Source organism: Sciurus vulgaris (assembly GCF_902686455.1).
Source record: "Sciurus vulgaris genome assembly, chromosome: 1".
Lineage (NCBI taxonomy): Eukaryota > Metazoa > Chordata > Mammalia > Rodentia > Sciuridae > Sciurus > Sciurus vulgaris.
The window spans coordinates 125,256,326-125,278,547 of record NC_136461.1 but is presented as its reverse complement, the minus strand read 5'-3'; the positions used below and the strand labels follow the sequence as shown (position 1 = coordinate 125,278,547).

Below are 22,222 nucleotides of genomic sequence, written 5' to 3'. Positions count from 1 at the left end.
AATGCGTTGGATTTATGGGCATTGATCTTGTAACCTGCTACTTTACTGAAATCACTTATGAGTTCTAAGAGTTTTCTGGTGGAATTTCCTGGTTCCTCTAAATATATAATCATGTCATCAGCGAACAGGGATAGTTTGAGTTCTTCTTTTCCAATTCGTATCCCTTTAATTTCTTTGGTTTGTCTAATTGCTCTGGCCAGAGTCTCAAGAACGATGTTGAATAGAAGTGGTGAAAGAGGGCATCCCTGCCTTGTTCCACTTTTTAGGGGGAATGCTTTCAGTTTTTCACCATTTAGAATGATATTAGCCATGGGCATAGCATAAATGGCCTTTACAATGTTAAGGAATGTTCCCACTATCCCTATTTTTTCTAGTGTTTTGAGCATGAAGGGGTGCTGTATTTTATCAAATGCTTTTTCTGCATCTATTGAAATAATCATGTGATTCTTGACTTTAAGTCTATTAATATGGTGAATTATGTTTATTGATTTCCTGATGTTGAACCAACCTTGCATCCCTGGGATGAAACCCACTTGATCATGGTGCACTATCTTTTAATATGTTTTTGTATGCGATTTGCTAAAATTTTGTTGAGAATTTTTGCGTCGATGTTCATTAAGGATATTGGTCTGAAATTTTCTTTCCTTGATGAGTCTCTGTCTGGTTTAGGTATCAGTGTGATATTGGCTTCATAGAATGAGTTTGGGAGGGTTCCCTCCTCTTCTATTTTATGGAATACTTTGAGAAGTATTGGAATGAGCTCTTCCTTAAAAGTTTTGTAGAACTCGGCTGAGAACCCATCTGGTCCCGGACTTTTCTTTGTTGGTAGGCTTTTGATGACTTCTTCTATTTCAGTACTTGAAATTGGTCTATTTAAATTGTTTAGGTCCTCCTCATTCAGTTTAGGCAATTCATATGTCTCTAGAAACCTGTTGATGTCTTCGAAATTTTCTATTTTGTTGGAGTATAGATTTTCAAAATAGCTTCTAATTATGTTTTGTATTTCCATCCTGTCTGTTGTGATATTTCCTTGTTCATTCCGAATTTTAGTGATTTGGGTTTTCTCTCGTCTTCTCTTTGTTAGTGTGGCTAAAGGTTTATCAATTTTGTTTATTTTTTCGAAGAACCAACTATTTATTTTGTCAATTTTTGTATTGTTTCTTTTGTTTCAATTTCATTGATTTCAGCTCTGAGTTTAACTATTTCCTGTCTTCTACTACTTTTGGTGCTGGTCTGTTCTTCTTTTTCTAGGGCTTTGAGCTGTAGTGTTAGGTCGTTTATTTGTTGAGTTTTACTTCTTTTATTAAATGCGCTCCATGAAATAAATTTCCCTCTAAGTACTGCTTTCATAGTGTCCCAGAGATTTTGATATGATGTTTCTTAGTTCTCATTTACCTCTAAGAATTTTTTAATTTCCTTCCTAATATCTTCTGTTATCCATTCATCATATAATAGCATATTGTTTAATCTCCAGATGTTGGAATAGTTTCTGTGTTTTACTCTTTCATTTATTTCTAACTTCAATCCATTATGATCTGATAGAATACATGCTAGTGTCTCTATCTTCTTGTATTTGCTAACATTAGCTTTGTGGCATAATATATGGTCTATTTTAGAGAAGGATCCATGTGCTGCTGAGAAGAAAGTGTATTCACTCTTGGTTGGATGGAATATTCTATAAATGTCCGTTAAGTCTAAATTATTGATTGTGTTGTTGAGATCTATGGTTTCTTTGTTCAATTTTTGTCTGGAAGATCTGTCCAGTGGTGAGAGCGGCGTGTTAAAATCACCTAGTATTATTGTGTTGTGGTCTATTTGGTTTCTGAAATTGAGAAGGATTTGGTTGACATACATAGATGAGCCACTGTTTGGGGCATAGATGTTTATGATTGTTATATCTTGCTGATTTATGCTTCCCTTAAGCAGTATGAAATGACCTTCTTTATCCCTTCTGACTAACTTTGGCTTGAAGTCCACATTATCTGAAATGAGGATGGATACTCCAGCTTTTTTGCTGAGTCCATGTGCATGGTATGTTTTTCCCCATCCTTTCATCTTTAATCTATGGGTATCTTTTTCTATGAGGTGAGTCTCTTGCAGGCAACATATTGTTGGATCTTTCTTTTTAATCCAGTCTGCCAGTCTATGTCTTTTGATTGATGAATTCAGGCCATTAACATTCAGGGTTATTATAGAGAAATGATTTGGTTTCCCGGTCATTTGGTTCATTTTTAAAATTTTGTTTATTTATTTGTTTGACACAACTTGTTTCCTCCTTTATTTGACAATTCCTTTAGGATAATTCCTCCCTTTGCTGATTTGCTTCTTTGTTTTTCATCTCTTCCTCATGGAATATTTTGTTGAGAATGTTCTGTAATGCTGGCTTTCTTTTTGTAAATTCTTTTAGCTTTTGTTTATCATGGAAGGATTTTATTTCATCGTCAAATTTGAAGGTAAGTTTTGCTGGGTATAAGATTCTTGGTTGGCATCCATTTTCTTTCAGGGCTTGAAAAATGTTGTTCCAGGACCTTCTAGCTTTTAGGGTCTGGATTGAAAAATCTGCTGATATGCGTATTGGTTTCCCCCTGAATGTAATTTGGTTCTTTTCTCTCACAGCCTTTAAAATTCTGTCTTTATTTTGTATGTTAGGTATTTTCATTATAATGTGTCTTGGTGTGGGTCTGTTGTAATTTTGTGTATTTGGAGTCCTGTAAGCCTCTTGAACTTGATTTTCCATTTCATTCTTCAGATTTGGGAAATTTTCTGATATTATTTCATTGAATAGGTTGTTCATTCCTTTGGCTTGTTTCTCTAGGCCTTCCTCAATCCCAATAATTCTTAAATTTGGCCTTTTCATGATATCCCATAGTTCTTGTAGATTCTGTTCATGATTTCTTACCATCTTCTCTGTTTGTTCAACTTTGTTTTCAAGGTTAAATATTTTGTCTTCAATGTCTGAGGTTCTGTCTTCCAGGTGTTCTATCCTATTGGATATGCTTTCTATGGAGTTCTTAATTTGGTTTATTGTTTCCTTCATGTCAAGGATTTCTGTTTGGTTTTTTTTCAATATCTCTTAACTCTTTATTGAAATGATCTTTTGCTTCCTGTATTTGCTCTTTTAACTGTCGATTGGTGCGATCATTCAATGCTTGCATTTGCTCTTTCATCTCATCGTTTGCTTCTCTGATCATTTTAATTATGTACATTCTGAACTCCTTTCCTGTCATTTCTTCTGCCATGCTGTCATTGGGTTTTATTGATGTAACATCTAGATTTGTTTGCAGCATTTTCTTTCCTTGTTTTCTCATATTGTTCAGATATCAGTGGACCGCTGAGATATTGCAGATTTCCTCTGTTGATTTACAATGTCCCTGAAGATTTCTATATATATCCCCTGTTAGCCTTCAGTAGGCTGAAGTCTTGGAGGAAGTTGATAATGCGGTGCTCCACAAGGAAGCTGCCTCTCTAGGAGTGGTGGCCTTCAGGTGGGGTATATTCCCTGCTAGTGGGCAGAGGTGCCTCCACTTGTTGACCAATGGTCATCCAAAGGGGACCTAGGCTGTGGGCTGAGGCAAGGCCTGTTTGGGCCTGTGTCTCTGGTTTTACCGTCCTTGTGGGGAAACCTCACCAGGCAGGGAAGACTCACCCAGTGGGGATGTCTCGCTGGTCAGTTTCCTCCTAGAGGTTCCCCTCAATTTACAGCTACTGCCTGGGCTGGGCTGCCTTCCTCTGCAAAGTTTCCAGGGGCCCGGCCCTACCTCCTGGGCCTGGGAGCCTCACCCTTCGCAGATGAATCTCCTTAGGCTGCCCCTCCTCAGAGAATTTGCCCATAGGCCTGGAACCTTCGCTCCGCCCTAAGCCTGTCTCTGTGCGGCTCTTCCACCCAGAAGCCTCCTAGATCCTGGGACCCTGTTCTGCACCTAATCGCCTGGCTGCGTGGCCCCTCCTCTGAGCAGCCACCTGTGGCCCCGAACAATCGCTCTGAGTCCCAGAGACCCGCCTCTTCCTCCAGACAGCCGCCCAGTATGCCCGTGCGGTCACTAGGAGTCCAAGAAACTCACTTCGTGCCTCCTCCTCCCACCAACCACCCGTAGCCCGGGGCAATCAATCACTCCGAGTCGAAGTGACCCTCCCCGTTCCTCCTCCTTTCCAGATAACCCCCCGGGGTGTTCAGGAGCAGTCCCTCTGAGTGGCTCTGAATCCACGTGACCCGCTGCACGGGTCCTCTGGGCACCGCCCGGAGCTCTGGTGCGGCCACTCAAGACCAAGCGTCCCACCACGCTTCTCCTCCAGGCAGCCCCCCTGTGTTCAGGAGCTGTCACTTTAAGACCAAACAACTCACCACTCGCCTTCTCCTCTGAGCAGCCGCCTGGAGCGCTAATGCAGTCAGTGGGAGTCCAAAGGACCCGCCGCGCTCCTTCTCCTCCTTCTCCTACTCCTCCGGGCAGGCCCCAGGGTTCAGAAGTGGTCAGAGTCCAAACAGCTCGCCACGCAGCCCCTTCTCTGGCAACCACCTGTAGCTCCCGTGTAGTCACCCAAATCCAAGCGGCCGCTCCTCTTCCTCCTCGTCCTCAGGGCAGGCCCCGATGTTCAGAAGCGTCGTTCTGATTCCAAACAGCTCGCCGCGCAGCTTCTCCTCTGGCAACCGCCTGCAGCTCTGGTGCAGTCTCTCCGAATCCAAGTGGCCACGCTCCTCTCCTCCTCCTCAGGGCAGCCCCCGGTGTCCTGAGTCCACACAGTTCTCCCCGCCACTCCTCCCCCGGGCAGCCGCCGGAGCCCCAGTGGCTGCTCCGAGTCCCAGCGCTGTGCCGAGCGGCCTCCTCTACCGCGCTCCCACCTATCCAAGTTCACTGCTCCAGCGGGGGGAGGGGCGTCTCGCCGGCAGTTCTACTTCACAAAGTTTCCTGCGTTCCGGGACCCCCGTCCCATCCGGGATGCCCCCCCAGGGGGTGAGAGTCACCCGGCTACTTTGAGTTGGTCCCAAGCGTCCCAATATCTCCTCTCTTGAATCCTGAGTCCTGGAGCAACACGAAATGCAGCCACCCTCTAGGCCGCCATCTTGAAAACCTCTATATGCCACAGTTTCTTTATCCATTCATCAACTGAAGGGCATCTAGGTTGGTTCCACAATCTGTCTATAGTGAATTGAGCAGCTATGAACATTGATGTGGCTGTATCTCTGTAGTATGCTGATTTTAAGTCCTTTGGGTATAGGCCAAGGAGTGGGATAGCTGGGTCAAATGGAGGGTCCATTCCAAGCTTTCTGAGGAATCTCCATACTGCTTTCCAGAGTGGCTGCACTAATTTGCAGTCCCACCAGCAATGTATGAGTGTACCTTTTTCCCCACATCCTCTCCAACACCTATTGTTGCTTGTGTTCTTCATAATCGCCATTCTAATTGGGGTGAGATGGACTCTTAGGGTGGTTTTGATTTGCATTTCTCTTATTACTAGAGATGTTGAACATTTTTCTATATGTTTGTTGATTGCTTGTACATCTTCTTCTGTGAAGTGTCTGTTCATTTCCTTAGCCCATTTGTCGACTGGATTATTTGCATTCTTGGTGTAGAGTTTTTTGAGTTCTTTATAGATTCTGGAGATTAGTGCTCTATCTGAAGTATGATTGGCAAAGATTTTCTCCCACTCTGTAGGCTCTTTCTTCGCATTGCTGATAGTTTCCTTTGCTGAGAGAAAGCTTTTTAGTTTGAATCTAACCCAGTTATTGATTCTTGCTTTTATTTCTTGTGCTATGGGAGTGTGTTGAGGAAGTCTGGTCCTAAGCCGACATGTTGAAGATCTGGATCTACTTTTTCTTCTATAAGATGCAGGGTCTCTGGTCTGATTCTGAGGTCCTTGATCCATTTTGAGTTTATTTTTGTGCATTGTGAGCGATATGGGTTTAGTTTCATTCTGTTGCATATGGATTTCCAGTTTTCCCAGCACCATTTGTTGAAGAGGCTATATTTTCTCCATTGCATATTTTTGGCACCTTTGTCTAGTATGAGAAAATTGTATTTATTTGCGTTTCTCTCCATGTCCTCTATTCTGTACCATTGATCTACCTTTCTATTTTGGTACCAATACCATGCCGTTTTTGTTACTATTGCTTTGTAGTATAGTTGAAGATCTGGTATTGCGATACCCCCTGCTTCACTCTTTGTGCTAAGGATTGCTTTAGCTATTCTGGGTTTCCTATTCTTCCAGATGAATTTCATAATTGCTTGCTCTATTTCTGTAAGGTACGTCATTGGGATTTTAATTGGAATTGCATTGAATCTGTATAGCACTTTTGGTAGTATGGCCATTTTGACAATATTAATTCTGCCTATCCAAGAACATGGGAGATCTTTCCATCTTCTAAGGTTTTCTTTAATTTCTTTCTTTAGTGTTCTGTAGTTTTCATTGTAGAGGTCTTCCACCTCTTTTGTGAGATTGATTCCCAAGTATTTTATTTTTTTCAAGGCTATTGTGAATGAGGTAGTTTTCCTAATTATTCTTTCCAAAGATTCATCATTAATGTAAAAAATGCATTAGATTTATGTGCATTGATCTTATATCCCACTACTTTACTGAATTCACTTATGAGTTCTAAAAGTTGTCTAGTGGAGTTTCCTGGTTCCTCTAAGTATATAATCATATCATCAGCAAATAGGGATAGTTTGAGTTCTTCTTTTCCTGTTCGTATCCCTTTAATTTCTTTGGTCTGTCTAATTGCTCTGGCTAGAGTTTCAAGGACGATATTGAATAGAAGTGGTGAAAGAGGGCATCCCTGCCTTGTTCCAGTTTTTAGCGGGAATGCTTTCAGTTTTTCACCATTTAGAATGATATTGGCCATGGGCTTAGCATAGATGGCCTTTACAATGTTAAAGAATGTTCCCATTATCCCTATTTTTTCTAGTGTTTTGAGCATGAAGAGGTGCTATATTTTATCAAATGCTTTTTCTGCATCTATCAAAATAATCATGTGATTCTTTAAGTCTGTTGATATGGTGAATGACATTTTTTGATTTCTGGATGTTGAACCAACCTTGCACCCCTGGGATGAAACCCACTTGATCATGTTGCACCATATTTTTAATATGTTTTTGTATGCGATTTGCTAAAATTTTGTTGAGAATTTTTGCGTCAATGTTCATTAAGGATATTGGTCTGAAGTTTTCTTTCCTTGATGAGTCTCTGTCTGGTTTAGGTATCGGGGTAATATTGGCTTCATAGAATGAGTTTGGGAGGGTTCCCTCCTCTTCTATTTTATGGAATACTTTGAGAAGTATTGGAATGAGCTCTTCTTTAAAGGTTTTGTAGAACTCGACTGAGAACCCATCTGATCCTGGTCTTTCCTTGGTTGGTAGGCTTTTGATGACTTCTTCTATTTCGGTGCTTGAAATTGATCTGTTTAGATTGTGTACATATTCCTGATTCAGTTTGGGAGGATCATATGTCTCTAGAAATTTGTCAGTGTCTTCTATATTTTCTACTTTGTTGGAGTATATAGATTTTCAAAGTAGCTTCTCATTATGTTATGTATTTCAGTTGTGTCTGTCGTGATATTTCCTTTTTCATCATGAATTTTAGTAATTTGAGTTTTCTCTCTCCTCTTTGTTAGTGTGGCTAAGGGTTTGTCTATTTTGTGTACTTTTTCAAAGAACCAACTTTTTGTTTTGTCAATTTTTTGAATTGTTTCTTTTGTTTCAATTTCACTGATTTCAGCTCTGATTTTAATTATTTACTGTCTTCTACTACTTTTGGTTGGGTTCTGTTCTTTTTCTAGGGCTTTGAGCTGTAATGTTAGGTCATTTATTTGTTGACTTTTTATTCTTTTCTTGAATGTGCTCCATGCAATGAATTTTCCTCTTAGTACTGCTTTCATAGTGTCCTGGAGATTTTGATAGGTTGTGTCATTGTTCCCATTTACCTCTAAGAATTTTTTAAAAAATCCTCTCTGATGTTTTCTGTTGTCCATGCTTCATTCAATAGCAGATTATTTAGTCTCCAGGTGTTGGAGTAATTTGTTTTTTATTTTGTCATTGATTTCTAATTTCATTCCATTATGATCTGATAGAACACAGGGTAGTATCTGGTTTTTTTGTTTTTACATTTACAAAGGACTGCTTTGTGGCATAACATATGGTCTATTTTAGAGAAGGATCCATGTGCTGCTGAGAAGAAAGTGTATTTGCTTGCTAATGGATGGAATATTCTATACATGTCTGTTAAGTCTAAGTTATTGATTGTGTTGTTGAGTTCTATGATTTCTTTTTTTATTTTTTGTTTGGAAGATCTATCCAGTGGTGACAGCGGTGCGTTAAGGTCACTCACAATTATTGTGTTGTGGTCTATTTGATTCCTGGCATTGAGAAGAATTTGTTTGATGTACATGGATGCACCATTTTGGGGCATAAATATTTATGATTATTATGTCTTCCTGATTTATGGTTCTCTTAAGCAGTATGAAATGTCCTTCTTTGTACCTTCTGACTAACTTTGGCTTAAAGTCCACTTTAAGGAAATAAGGATGGAAACCCCTGCTTTCTTAGTGAGTCTGTGTGCATGGTAGGTTTTTTCCCCATCCTTTTACCTTTAGTCTGTGGATGTCCTTATCTATTAGATGAGTCTCTTGAAGGCAGCATTTTGTTGGGTCTTTCTTTTTAATCCAATCTGCCAGTCTGCGTCTTCTGATTGATGAGTTTAGGCCATTAACATTCAGGGACATGATTTGTATTCCAAGTCATTTGGGCTTATTATTGGTTTTTAACCTGACTTGGTTTCTCCTTTGATTGGTTTTTCCTCCCTTTGCTGACCTACATTGTTGTTTTTCATTTCCTCCTCATGGAATATTTTGTTGAGAATATTCTGTATTGTACGCTTTCTATTTGTAAATTCTTTTAACTTTTGTTTATCATGGAAGGATTTTATTTCATCTTCAAATCTATAGGTTAGTTTTGCTGGGTATAGGATTCTTGGTTGGCAACCTTGTTTCAGAACTTGAAATATGTTGTTCCAGGCCCTTCTATCTTTTAGAGTCTGGCTGAGAAACTGCTGATATCCGTATTGGTTTCCCCCATATTGTAATCTGCTGCTTTTCTCTCGCAGTCTTCAAAATCTTATTATTTTGTATGTTAGACATTTTCATTATAATGTGCCTTGGTGTGAATCTGTTGTGATTTTGTGCATTTAGTGTTTTGTAAGCCTCTGTATTTGATTTTCCATTTCATTCTTCAGGTTTGGGAAATTTTCTGATATTATTTCATTGAATAGGTTGTTCATTCCTTTGGTTTGTATCTCTGTGCCTTTCTCAATCCCAATAATTCTTAAATTTGGTCTTTTCATGATGTCCCATAGTTCTTGGAGATTCTGTTCATGATTTCTTACCATCTTCTCTGTGTGGGCAACTTTATTTTCAAGGTTAAATATTTTGTCTTCAATATCTGAGGTTCTGTCTTCCAAGTGATCTATTCTGTTGGTGATGCTTTCCATCGAGTTTTTTGTTTGGTTTATTGTTTCCTGTATTTCAAGGATTTCCGTTTGGTTTTTCTTGAGAATCTCTTATCTCTTTGTTGAAATGATCTTTTGCTTCCCGTAATTGCTCTTTCAACTGCTTATTGGAGTGATCATTCATTGCCTGCATTTGCTCTCTTACATCATTCTTTCCTTCATGAATCATTTTAATTATGTATATTCTGAACTCCTTTTCTGACATTTCTTCTAACATACTGTCACTGGATTATATTAATATAGAATCCAAATTTGTTTGAATCATTTTGTTCCCTTGTTTTTTCATGTTGTTCATGTATCTTCCCCTCTAGCAGTGCAGATCTGTGGTTTTGCAGTTTCCCCCCTATAGACTTATGGTGACTCTATAGGTTCCAAAACCTTTTCTTTAAGGGGGAGATCAATATTAGCAGTGCCCAGTACAGACAATATGCAACCTGAAACCAAGTAGCCCCTATGAAGATGTTAACAATATTTTGAAAATAAACAGAATGAGTTCAATTATCTGTAATACAACAAATAGATTTACAATAAGGTCTGCGGTTTCTAGTGGAGAACAAAGAGGATGGCGGTGTGTAGGGTAGCTGTTAATGGACTAAGAAAAGAGTATATTGAAGTTGTAGGTCATAGAAAGAGTGAAAGTGTAATCAAAAGAAGTTAGTTGTTAGCATGAGAAAAGGGAGAAAGAGACTCTGAGGAAACAGGTAAACAAAAGGAAAAGAGTGAAAAAAGTAAAGAAATAATAACTTAAAATTTTTCAAAAAGAAGAAAAAAAGAAAAAACAAATCTCCACTATAACATTCATATAGAATTCAAACCTCCCAGTCTTCAGCAGCCTGATGTATGAAAGGTACTGACAATGAGCTTCCAGTCTCCAGCAGGCATCTCAGGATGAGATTTGTCCTGCCTAAAAATGGGAGCTACAGCTTCTAGGATTATCCAAGATGGCCGCTCTGGCTTCCAAATGTGTTGGCAAATGGGGAGCTGCAGCTCTGGGTGTGGGCATGGTCGGCTGGAAGTCCTGGAGGTGGGGTGTTGTCGGTGTGTTCGAGGGATCCTGGAGGCGGTGTGCAGTCAGTCCGGGGGTCCTGGTAGCAGGAGCAGTCATGTCAGTCTGCGGGTCCCGGAGGCAGGGAGTGGTCGTTTGGGCTGAGGGGTCCTGGAGATGGGGTTTGGTCAGTCCAGCCAGGGGTCCTCCAGGTCCTGGCTATTGTCTCAAAATGGCAGCAGCCATATGTAACTAAACCTACAGTACTATGACAGTGGCTTCCAGGGAACAGCAGGCAGCTCCACTGGTGATCTGTAGTCAGTCTCCTGGCTGCTGTCGGACAATTGGCAGGTGAACCTTGGATGGTGATTGATGGGTACGTGAAAGGCAGGTGATGGACAGACAAGAGGCAGGCAAATGATGCATGATAGGTGCCAGTCAGTGAGCAATCTGCACTCAAAAAGCAGTCCTTATGCAGACAGACTGCAGGTGATCACTGTAGACAAATGGGGTAAATAGCAGGGGATCGATAAGCAGCAAAAACTGCCTCACTGCCTCTGCTTGAAACCTGAGTTATGGAGCAACAAGGAACACAGCCTCCCTTTAGTCCACCATCTTGGATCTCAGAATTTTCAATTTATTATGACACTAAAAGAGAGTGTTTTCCTTATGCTTAAAGGAAGTTGTCATTTGAATTTAGACTCTAGGCAACCAGATTGTTTTTCTTGAGTTTCTTTTTTCTTATCTAGTGCTATAAATAATTTTCATAACATACTCTAGTAATGCTCAGAGGCAGACTAAGGGTATTTAGTTGCCATTTTATATTCATATAAAATTAATAAAGTAAAGGTGTCTTTGTTTTGTTTCAGGATGGAATTGTGGACCCCGTTGACAGTACTTTACGAGATTTTTGTGGTCAGTGTATTCGAGAATTCCTCAAATGGTCCATTAAGCAAACAACACCACAGCAGCAAGAAAAGAGTCCAGTAAATACCAAGTCGCTTTTTAAGCGACTGTACAGCTTTGCGCTTCATCCCAGTGCTTTCAAGAGATTAGGTGCATCATTGGCTTTTAATAACATCTATAGGGAATTCAGGTATGTGAGCCATGTGACAAGGAAGAATGTAAAATTTGCCCTTGAAACTTGTATGGTACTTTTAAAAAGTGACTTGATGTTTAACTCTGTGTATTTCTATATAATTATTAGTAAGTAATTATGTAATTATGTGCTGGATGTGATGCTTATGTTATAAGGTTTAAAAAATGAATTAAAATTTGGTTTGTACTCAAGTTGCTTAGAAACTATTGAGAAATATGTACAAGGATAATACTGCCGCAGTTTTGGATCCCACTGTGGGTATATCTAATCCAGTCTGAGTAGGTAGGCAAGGGTTGTCATAGGTAGGATGTAAAGGATGAATGAGAACAAGCCAGGATGTTTCAGATCAAAGTGTGTAGAGGTAAGAAACAGGATGGCGTCTGAGTTAATGAAGACATTTGATACTCCCAGACTGTGTTATTTGAGATTTGGGAGACAGTATAGTGAGGCTGGCAAGCAGGACTTTGGCTGCTGTGTTGCAAGTACCAGTTACCTCTTGTTTCACCAAGTCTGTGAAGTTGTGGCAGCTGGGAGCAGTGCAGTTAGATTTCCTCTTAAAATTATCTGTTGGGTCTAAGTATGACACCAGTGAAGAGGCTTTTACAGAAGTCCAAGAAAAAGATAGTTACTGACCTAAGGTGGTAGTAGTGGTTGTTCATTCATTCCATCATTTATTAACAATATTATGAACCAGTCACTTATTAAGAATATTAATTACTTGTTAAGAATGTTTTAAACCAGTGTGCATCTATAGTCCCAGATACTCAGGAGGCCAAGATAGAAAAATCACTTGATTTCAGGACTTTGAGTCTAGCCTACGCAACATAATGAGATCCTCACCTCAATAAAAGAAAAGAATAATAATAATATGTACCAGGTATGGTATCAGATGCCAAGGTATAAGGATATAGCCCTTCATGAGGGTTACATGTCAGAGAAAGAGATAGTGATTAATTAATCACAGCAATAAATATAAAGCTTACAACTGAAATTAGTGATGCTACATAGTGGTTCATAATTATTAATCTTATCTTGAGACTCTGAACTTGTTTGATCAGAGTAACTTTTCTCAGAAAGTATCAGCTGGCATAGAGAGGAGGAAATCAGTGATAAATATCAGATGGATGGGAATCTGTATATGTGTTTATGGAAATTGGCTACTTAAAGCCATATGTTAACTTTTTACCCTTGTTTCTTTTGTACTGGGGATTTAACCCTGGGGTGCTCAATTACTGAGCCACTTCCCCAGCTTTTTATTTTTTATTTTGAGACAGGATCTTGCTACGTTGCTGAGGCTGGTTTTGAACTTGTAATCCTCCTGCCTCAGCCTCCCAGGTTGCTGGGATTATAGGAGTGTACCACCTCACCTAGCTCTTTTTTACCTTTTTAAATTGTGGAAACTATTTGCACAGAAGAGTATGTAAAGAAAGAGTGTGTAAAGTTTATAGAATAATAGTAAAACAAGTTGTCACATACCCCCTAAATTGAGACATAAGGTATTACCAGTATTCTAGCAAACTTCCCTTGCCCTTCCAGAGGCCATCATTCTCCTGACTTACATTACTTGCTTCCTGCTTTTCTTTCCTTCCTGCTTTTCTTCATAGTTTTATATTTATCTCATATCCCCAAACAAAATATTCTTGTGTTTTGGAAAGTGGATGGCGAGTGCAAGCACAGTTATGTGAGACAAAGGCAGTCTTTTCACTTTTTTTTTTGTGCTGGGAATTGAACTTAGGGGCACTTAACCACTGAGCCACATCCCCAGTCCTTTTTCTTGTTTTTATTTTGAGACAGGGTCTCACTAAGTTAAAGAGACTGGCTTTGAACTTGTGATCTTCCTGCCTCAGCCTCCTGAACCACTGGAGTTACAGGCATGTGCCACCGGCCCCAGAGTCATTTCACTCTTGAAGGGTTCTGGGAGACTAAGTTGAATGGAGACTGGCTTTCTCCTCCCTAATAGATCATAAGATCATGTTAAATCTGCAGGATTCATAGTTAGTCCTGGAAGTCAAGGCTCTTCAGAGATGGCCAGGAAGTAGACTGGCATCTGATGTCTGGGGGAAGTATCATCCAAGGGTGTGGGCTGTCCCTTAGTTCCTTCTCTCAGAACAGAATGCCTGCCTTGTCTGTCGGAAGTAAGTCAAAGTTAAATACTCTTGTGGATGAATGAGCACTGTCAGCTGATCTAGGCAGAACACAGACAGAACTTCAGAACATGGTCATGATAAACCAGTCTCAGAGAAAAACTTGGACTTGCCTGGGCATTCTGTCCACATGGAAGGATCCATTCAGCCATGTCCTATGAGAGATAGCTATCAGCTTGTCTCTTCTACAGTCCCTGCTTTGTGTTATGTGTTATTAACTCTGGGTGAAGAACCTGTTGGTCATTTCTTTTAATATATTTTTTTTAATATATTTTTTATAATTTATAATTTTTTAATATATTTTTTTAATATATATTTTTTTCAGTTATAAATGGATACAACACCTTTATTTTATTTATTTATTTTTATGTGGTGCTGAGGATTAAACCCAGTGCCTCTCACATGCTAGGTGATTCTCTACCACTGAGCCACAACCCCAGCCCCATCTTTTGGTCATTTCTTAACTTCTTTCCTGTGTTTGGGCTTCTATTTCCTTCTCCTGTGGTCATTGTCTTTCATGTTAATTTGTTGGACCACATTTCAAGTGGCTAATTTGGGAAAGAGTGCATGAGAGAGAATATTTTGAGATCTTGCATGTTGGATACTATAAATTGAAGCACTAATATTTCCTTTTTGCATGCTAATGAACTGTATTTCATGCTCCTTTAGAGGGCAGCTTAATCTTATTTGGTCATATAATTTCTTATACATATCAACTGCTTTCCTTGTGCCTAATATAGAAACTATTAATACTTTACCTTGACCTTCCAAAACCTTTTCTTTTAACCCCAGTGACTTTTGTAGTTCTTTGACAAGTCATTCCTCCGAGTGAACCTTTTGCTGGTTGACCCTGTGTTTTCCTGCTTGCCTCTGTGTTCTTACCCATACTGATTCTGTTTTTTTGGCCGCATCCTTCATTGAACAATTTGAAATGTTGGGGGATGTGGAGGACTTGTGTAACTCTGAGAGTCCTTGTCTCCCTTGGGAATAAATTTCTTTTTTAAACTATTACACTTGTGCAAGTCTGATTACCAGTTTCCATTTCTCTTTCTAAGCCCCATCCCCTCCTCCATGCCTTGCTCTGCTTTTCTTATTGCACAAACGCATCCATCCCATGGGGTAATGCAATGACTGAGGCTGAAGGCTTTACTAGAACTTCCAACTCTTAATCTTCTGTGAAGTCCTATGAGAGTTATTGTGTTGTATTTAATCTTTTATTATCCTGTGTCTTTAAGGAACACATTTTCCCATATGAGATCTGACCTCTCCAGCCCTTGGTGCTTAGAACAACAAATTTACTATCTATGCAGTCACACATCGGTTAATGACAGGGATGCATTCTGAGAAATGTGCCCTTAAATGATTTTGTCATTTTTGTGAACATTGTAGAGTATACTTCCACATACTAAGATAGCTATGGTGTCATTAGTCATTGTAATCTTCTAGGACTACTGTTGTATATATGGTCAGTTATGTGTGACTGTATAAGTTAGATGGTGCACAGATGTTGATTGAATTAATTACTTGCACATACCAGATATACTTGTGAAAGGCATAGAGCTTACTATTGATGTTGACTTAACATTTTTCCCATAATTAAAAATAACTTTATTCCATTGACACTCAGTAGCTGGATAGTGAAAGTAGAAAAAAATATTACATTCTATGATCTTAAATGCATACCTTTTTGTCAGGGGTGATGCTGGGGATTGAATATCAGGGGCATTTTACCACTGAACTTCAATCTCAGTTCTTTTTATTTTTCTTGAATTTTACCAAACTTCTATTTTATTTTACTTTCCACATTTTTTAATTTGTAAATTATATTTGTACATACTGATGGGATTTATTGTTACATGCACACAGTGTAACAATATAATTTGGCCAACATTACTCCCCAGCACTTGCCCCCTCCCTCTCCACCTACTACCCTTTGGTCCCTTTCCTCTATTGATCTCCCTTTGATTTTAAGGAGATCTATTCCCCACCTTTGTTTTCCTTTTTCCTCTCTAGCTTCTGCATATAAGAGAAAATATACGACCTGTAACCTTCTGAGTTTGACTTATTTTGCTTAGATGTTGACTTCAGGTAGTTTGAGAGCTTTTAAATTTTTTTTTATTTTAAAAGAACATGGATATAATCAGATCTTCTTTTTCCTTACATTGAGTTTTTTTTTTTTTTTTTTTTTCTTTGTTGTGGTGCTAGGGATTGAACCCAGGGCCTTGTGTTTGTGAGGCAAGCACTCTACCAACTGAGCTATATTCCCAGCCCTACATTGAGTTTTAATGAGCTTTGTAAAATGTGATTGGAACACTGGTTCTAAGGTTATGTGCCAGGAAGAGCATCAGGCTTTAGTCTGCTCTTGAGGAAGTAGTATTCTTTGAGAAACACTTTAGGTTGTCTTATGTTTTAAAACATTTAAACTTTTTTTGGAAAAAAAAATCCAAATTTATTGAATGTTTGCATTCTTTAATAGCATTACTTTAAATTTTTTTTTTTTTTTTTTTTTTTTTTGTCCTCTGTGCTTTTTTATTTTCTTAGTAAGGCTTAATATTCTTTATTTTGCAGGGAAGAAGAGTCCTTGGTAGAACAATTTGTGTTTGAAGCTTTGGTGATTTATATGGAAAGTCTGGCGTTGGCACATGCAGATGAGAAATCTTTAGGTATGTGTCATCTGAGTGTTCTGTTTGCCTTAAGGTCTTCTTAAAAGATTTTCTACCCAGTAGCTAAGGCTCAGTTGATTTTCTTATAAGGAATGTTTTCTTTTTCATATCTTCCATAAATAAATTTGATAAATGTGAAGGGGAAATATGCCCCTTCTGTACCTCAAATCCAGTTTGTAGGTTTTTTCAGGTTCTCATCTAAGATTCCCTGATTGCTGTTGAATAACCCTTGGGTTGGTAGGAGATCCTGCCCAGAGCAGTGCAGCCATTCAGTGATTAATGACATGAACATGGAAATATACAGACACTCAGAGCTGAAGAGAACTGGATGCAGTAACCACTAAGAAGTGGCTAATGTCTCTAAACTCTCTAATGATAACTTAGAAAGTAGGTCTCATTATAAGATTGTGGTAAAACTGTTTCAGCCATGATTAAGGAATATGAGAAAGTTACTATGTCAGAGATGGGCTAGGCTGGTGTTGCTAAAGAGTAATAAATGATAGTCTTTATAATTAAATTCTGTCTAGATGATATTAGGAATGTCCCAGAATTTTTAAGCTAGAAGACGTCTTGGAAATCTCAGTTGGGTTGGGTGTGGTGGCATACTCCTATTATCCTAGTGGCTTGGGAGGAGGATTGCAAGTTGAAGGCCAGCATCAGTAATTTAGTGAGGCCCTAAGAGTGAGACCGTATCTCAAAGGGAAAATTTGAAAAAGGACTGGGGATTTGACCAGTGCTTAAGTACCTTTGGGTTTAATCCCTGCTACCAAGAAAAATAAATTTAAAAAATTTAGTTGGTCCCAACACTTGATGATATTTAGTCAAGATGCAGAATGTTCATGGATCTTTAGTTCACCTAGCTGTGAGGTGACAGGACTTCTCTTTTACTTGTTCATATCTTGGTTTTTGTTTACTTCTTAAAAAAGTTAAACTTTATATCTTTTATGTTCAAAGCCTACTATAGGCAAAAATGCTAAAAATTTAGTCCTCACCTTAGCTTAAATTTATTTTTATATTGATTACCCATGTAGATGCATTTTCTTAGGAAATGAGACGTTTTCTAGTCACTGCTGCCTTGTGCCACACACACACACACACACACACACACACACACACACACACACACAAAAAGGGAACATAAAGAAAATCTTGGTTATAGGGATTATCTTGTACTCTTTTTCCTTCCCTAAATAATTATTGATCTCTTTGAGTGATTTGCCATCTTAGTTACTAAACTATAACATGAATCATCCTACACAAGAAGGAGAGGGCAAGGAACTTACACCCCTTGAAGAATAGCTTTGAATTGAGGTGTGCAGGCTCTGGTCTAGCATGGGGTTTTGTAATGTCTACTAGGTCTCTTTTGTCTCAGTTTATTGTGTAAAGTTGTGCTTTGGCTGCCAACAGCTGGTGGTGCAGTTTGTAGTTGGCATACTGTAGTTGTGATAATATTCTGTGTATGTGTGTGCATGCTTATGCCATACTATCACAGTTTTAAATCTGAGTTTGCCTTTGGATATGCAATCTAAACCATTTATTGAAATTTTTATTCTGAAGGATGAATCAATATTAAATGTACAATAAGATTATCTTTTTAATCATAAAATTAGGCCTATACATTTACATTACCTTATTAATGATAATCAGCTATATATTTTCTTTGGAATCTCTTTCATTACTGGAGAACAGGTACAGTTCAACAGTGCTGTGATGCCATTGATCACCTAAGGCGCATCATTGAAAAGAAGCACATTTCTTTAAACAAGGCAAAAAAACGACGTCTGCCAAGGTAGGTAATACTGTTTCCTTTTCTGCCCCCGCCCCCACCACCATAAAACCAATTTTCAGCTACTAAAGGATTATTGGGGACAGATGTTTGCAAGTATAAAGAATTAGTTTTCTGAAAAGAAATGTATGGAAGCATATAGAGTCAGTTTTCCAAAGAAGTTAAAAAGCTTTATTTTGAAAACATTTGATTTAAGGTGTATGTTATTTGATCTTGGTTGGGATAATAGAAGTTGAAGATTAATTTTGAAACTGAGACATTTACCTCTACTGATATTTATGTTATTATTATTATCTTTTGTGGTGCTGGGGATTGAATCCTGAGTCTTGCTCATGTGAGGCAAGTATTTTTGCTACACCCCAACCCCTACCTGTACTAATTTAAAAAAAATTTTTTTTTGAGTTGTTGATGGACATTTATTCTCTTCATTTATTTATATGCAGTGCTGAGAATTGAACCCAGTGCCTCACACATGCTAGGCAAGCACTTTACCACTGAGCCACGACCCCAGCCCCTGTATTATTTTTGAATACAAGTGTCATGTGAAATTATTTAACTAGTGTATGCATGAATTATTATGCAGTAAATTTTGAAGTTTAAGAACTGAATGTTGAATAGTAGAAATTTGACAGACACAGAATGATAGGGAGATGTTCAAAGCCCAAGCTAAGTGTTGGGTTTTCTGTCATTGGTCTCATTTCCATCCTGTGCCTAATTGTCAGATGGGACTGAGGAAGCATGTAGATCAAAAATTAATCTTTTCTCCATTTTAAAATGAATTCTTCCAGATTCTTAACTTAAAAAAATCTCTGTACATAGTTGCCTCCCTCTCCCCGAGACCCGCCTCCACTCTTTGCAGTACTGAACCCAGGGCTTCATTCATGCTAGGCAACCACTGTATCACTGAATTACACCTGTATCCCAACAGTTGTTTTTCAAACTTTAGCCATGGGTCTAATTAAAACAGATTGCTGGCCTGGCCCCACCATCAGGATTTCTGTGTCATTTCTGGGGTAGTGTCAGAGAACTTGTATTCTTAACTAGTTCACAGGTGATACTGTCCACATGTGTAGGAGTACTACTTTAGATTTGAAACCCTTATTTGATTTAAGGCATATTGAAAAGGAAACTTGAAGCTGGGCACAATGGCTCATGCCTGCAATCCCAGTGGTACAGGAGGCTGAGGCAGGAGGATCTCGAGTTCAAAGCCAGCCTCAGCAAAAGAAAGGCATTAAGCAACTCCTTGAGACCCTGTCTCTAAATAAAATACAAAATAGGGCTGGGGGTATGGCTCAGTGGTTGAGTGCCCCAGAGTCCAAAAAAAAAAAAAAAAAAAAAAGAATGGAAACCAAAAAAATATTTGGTGGTGTTCATTTGTATAATATTTTTAAATTTTTCCCCAGATCAAAAAATAATAAAAAATGGTCAGCAGCTGTTCAGGTCCATTTAACCTGTAATGTTTTGATTACATTCTAATGATAATACATTTCAAATTAGTTCAGTGCCTTTTAATGAGATTTTTTGCACATATCAGTCTGGTAAAATTGAGCTTATAACTCTTTAGACCGTTGTATAGCTAAATGTTGAAAGTTGGAGAGCATATTAATGACATTGTGTTCTCTCTTGGTAGAGGATTCCCACCTTCACCATCATTATGTTTATCGGATCTGGTCAAGTGGCTTTTAGCTCACTGTGGAAGGCCCCAGACGAATGTCGACATAAATCCATAGAACTCTTTATAAATTTGTTCCTTTACTGCCAGGTATGTGGTTTTACATTTCTAAGAATTATTGGTTTGAGTTTGCTTTTGCCAATAACTTAAAGATGCATATTGTTAAAAACAATCTTCCGAATTAATGGTGAAAGATATCCTGAAGCCAATCATTTGATAGAATGTACAGATTTAGCTTCTGAGATAAAAATCAAACAAACAAAACACATGATCTTTCTAATTTTTAAATGAGTGTTATAATGTGTTTCTTTCTCTCTCTTTTTTTTTTTTTTTTTTTTTGTGATGATACTGGGAATTGAACCACCCAGGGTCTTACATGTGTTAGGCTAGTGCTCTGCCACTGAGCTACATCCCCAACCCTTGTAATATGTTTCTTTCTTCTTTTCTTTTGTTCAGAGTGACTTTATTTTAATTTTTTTTATGTGGTGCTGAGGATTGAACCCAGTGCCTCACACATGCTATGCAAGCACTCTGCCACCGAACTGTAGCCTCAGCCCCTGTAATATGTTTCTAATAAATAAAAAATAAGTATGTTAAGTAATCGTTTCAGATTTATGTGACAGATGATAAGTTATGACTATATTTCTGAAAGATTTATAGAAAGAGTTCTTTTGATTGTTAATCAAATGGTACAGAGTAAGTAAATTTAGAATTTCCCAGTGTCTTATTTATTTATTTAGTGCCCAGGAACTGAATCCAGGGGCACTCAAGCACTGAGTGATATCACCAGCCCTTTTAATTTTTTGAGACAGGGTCTTGCTATGTTGCTTAGGGTCTCATTAAGTTGCTGAGATTGGCTTTGAACCTGTGATCTTCCTACCTCAGCCTCCCAAGCTGTTGGAGTTATAGGTATACGTCATCATGCCTGGCTTTTCCCAGTATCTCATATTTTAGTATAGTTTTGTTTTGCGTTTTTTTTTTTTTTTTTGCTGGGGGTAGGAGCATACTGGAATTGAATTCAGGAGTACTTGACCACTGAACCATACCCCTAGCCCTATTTCGTATTTTATTTAGAGACAGGGTCTTACTGAGTTGCTTAGTTCTCACTTTTGCTGAGGCTGGCTTTGAACTTGAGATCCTCCTGCCTCAGCCTCCTGAGCCTCTGGGATTATAGGCATGCACCACCGCACCCAGCTAGTTTTTCTTCTTTTATCCCATTTAGAATAAGTAGGGTTGTATGGCCATTGAAGTTAACATAATATTCAATTAAGATTCAAAATATTAATTTAATGAAATAATGCAGTTCTATTTCAACAGATGATTAATAAGAAATTCCCATAGTACTTAGTCTGAATGATCTCAGGTGATAATAAAGGAAAGCAGTGACCCTGTTCTTTTGAGGAATTTCTCATTAAACATTAAATTGCACTTATGGGCTTGAAATAATTACTATATTTATCAGGAATGTATTGTTTTATTTTCTCTACTAAATCCAAACCTGGGTTTGGTAGATTCGAAGTGGGGAAGCTGTGTCCCAGGATGGAGCCAGGCCTAGGGTTCCCCCTTTGGTACTCTGGTCACTAGTCTGGAGCCAGGACACTGTGTGTGTGGCATGTGCCTCTGAGCAGGAAGGCTAGTCATTGCACAGAAGAATGTGAGCTGTAGTTAGGTTTACTTAGAAGATTTTTAAATTTTTTATACTGTAGAGTATATTCTAATGTTATATACTGTGTTTCATGTATTATAGTCATACCATATTTTATATGTGCCACATAAATATATAATATAGGGGCTGGGGTTGTAGTTCAATGGTAGAATGCTTGTCTAGTACCTGTGAGGCAATGGGTTTGATCCTCAGCACCACATAAAAATAAATAAAACAAAATAAAGGTATTGTGTCCATCTACAACTAGCAAAATAGGAAAAAATATATAGTACTGTACTTCTATATAAATAATGGAAGTATGTATCATTTTAGAGACTTGCTTCAAAACATGATTAGTATTTTAAATTTGCTGACTGCTTTTAGTTTATAAATTTTTTAAAATCTTTTAAGTCATTCTCATAAAAACTCTGTAAAGTCAGTCAATGAAGAGAATAGGGCAGTATATGTTTTGCTATTTTAAAGGAACTGCAGCCCAGGTATTACATAGGTAGAACTACTTATCAGCAGACCCCCCACCTCAGATTTTGTGTCTAGTGCCATCTGCTTCACTGATCCCAGACGTTTCTTTGACTTTTCTTGTATATTTTGAACTAAATAAATAGAGATCTACCTCTCAGAATTATTTTTGGTAAACCAAAGATACCAGCTGATATGTGAGCCTTGCCTTTCTCCCAGCATATAATTCATATCAAATTAATGAGTTTCCTTTGGTGTA

The 22,222-nt window shown here is 38.4% G+C and overlaps 1 protein-coding gene across 1 annotated transcript in view; it reads left to right on the top strand.

The window, feature by feature from the left end:
- Positions 1 to 22,222, top strand: part of PRKDC (protein kinase, DNA-activated, catalytic subunit) — a 194,152-nt gene that overhangs the window by 48,030 nt on the left and 123,900 nt on the right. Inside the window, 6 exon segments of the mRNA XM_079137132.1 lie at positions 11,347 to 11,573; positions 16,289 to 16,383; positions 18,073 to 18,172; positions 19,800 to 19,873; positions 19,876 to 19,902; positions 19,905 to 19,931. Coding sequence (XP_078993258.1) covers positions 11,347 to 11,573; positions 16,289 to 16,383; positions 18,073 to 18,172; positions 19,800 to 19,873; positions 19,876 to 19,902; positions 19,905 to 19,931 — 550 coding nt within the window.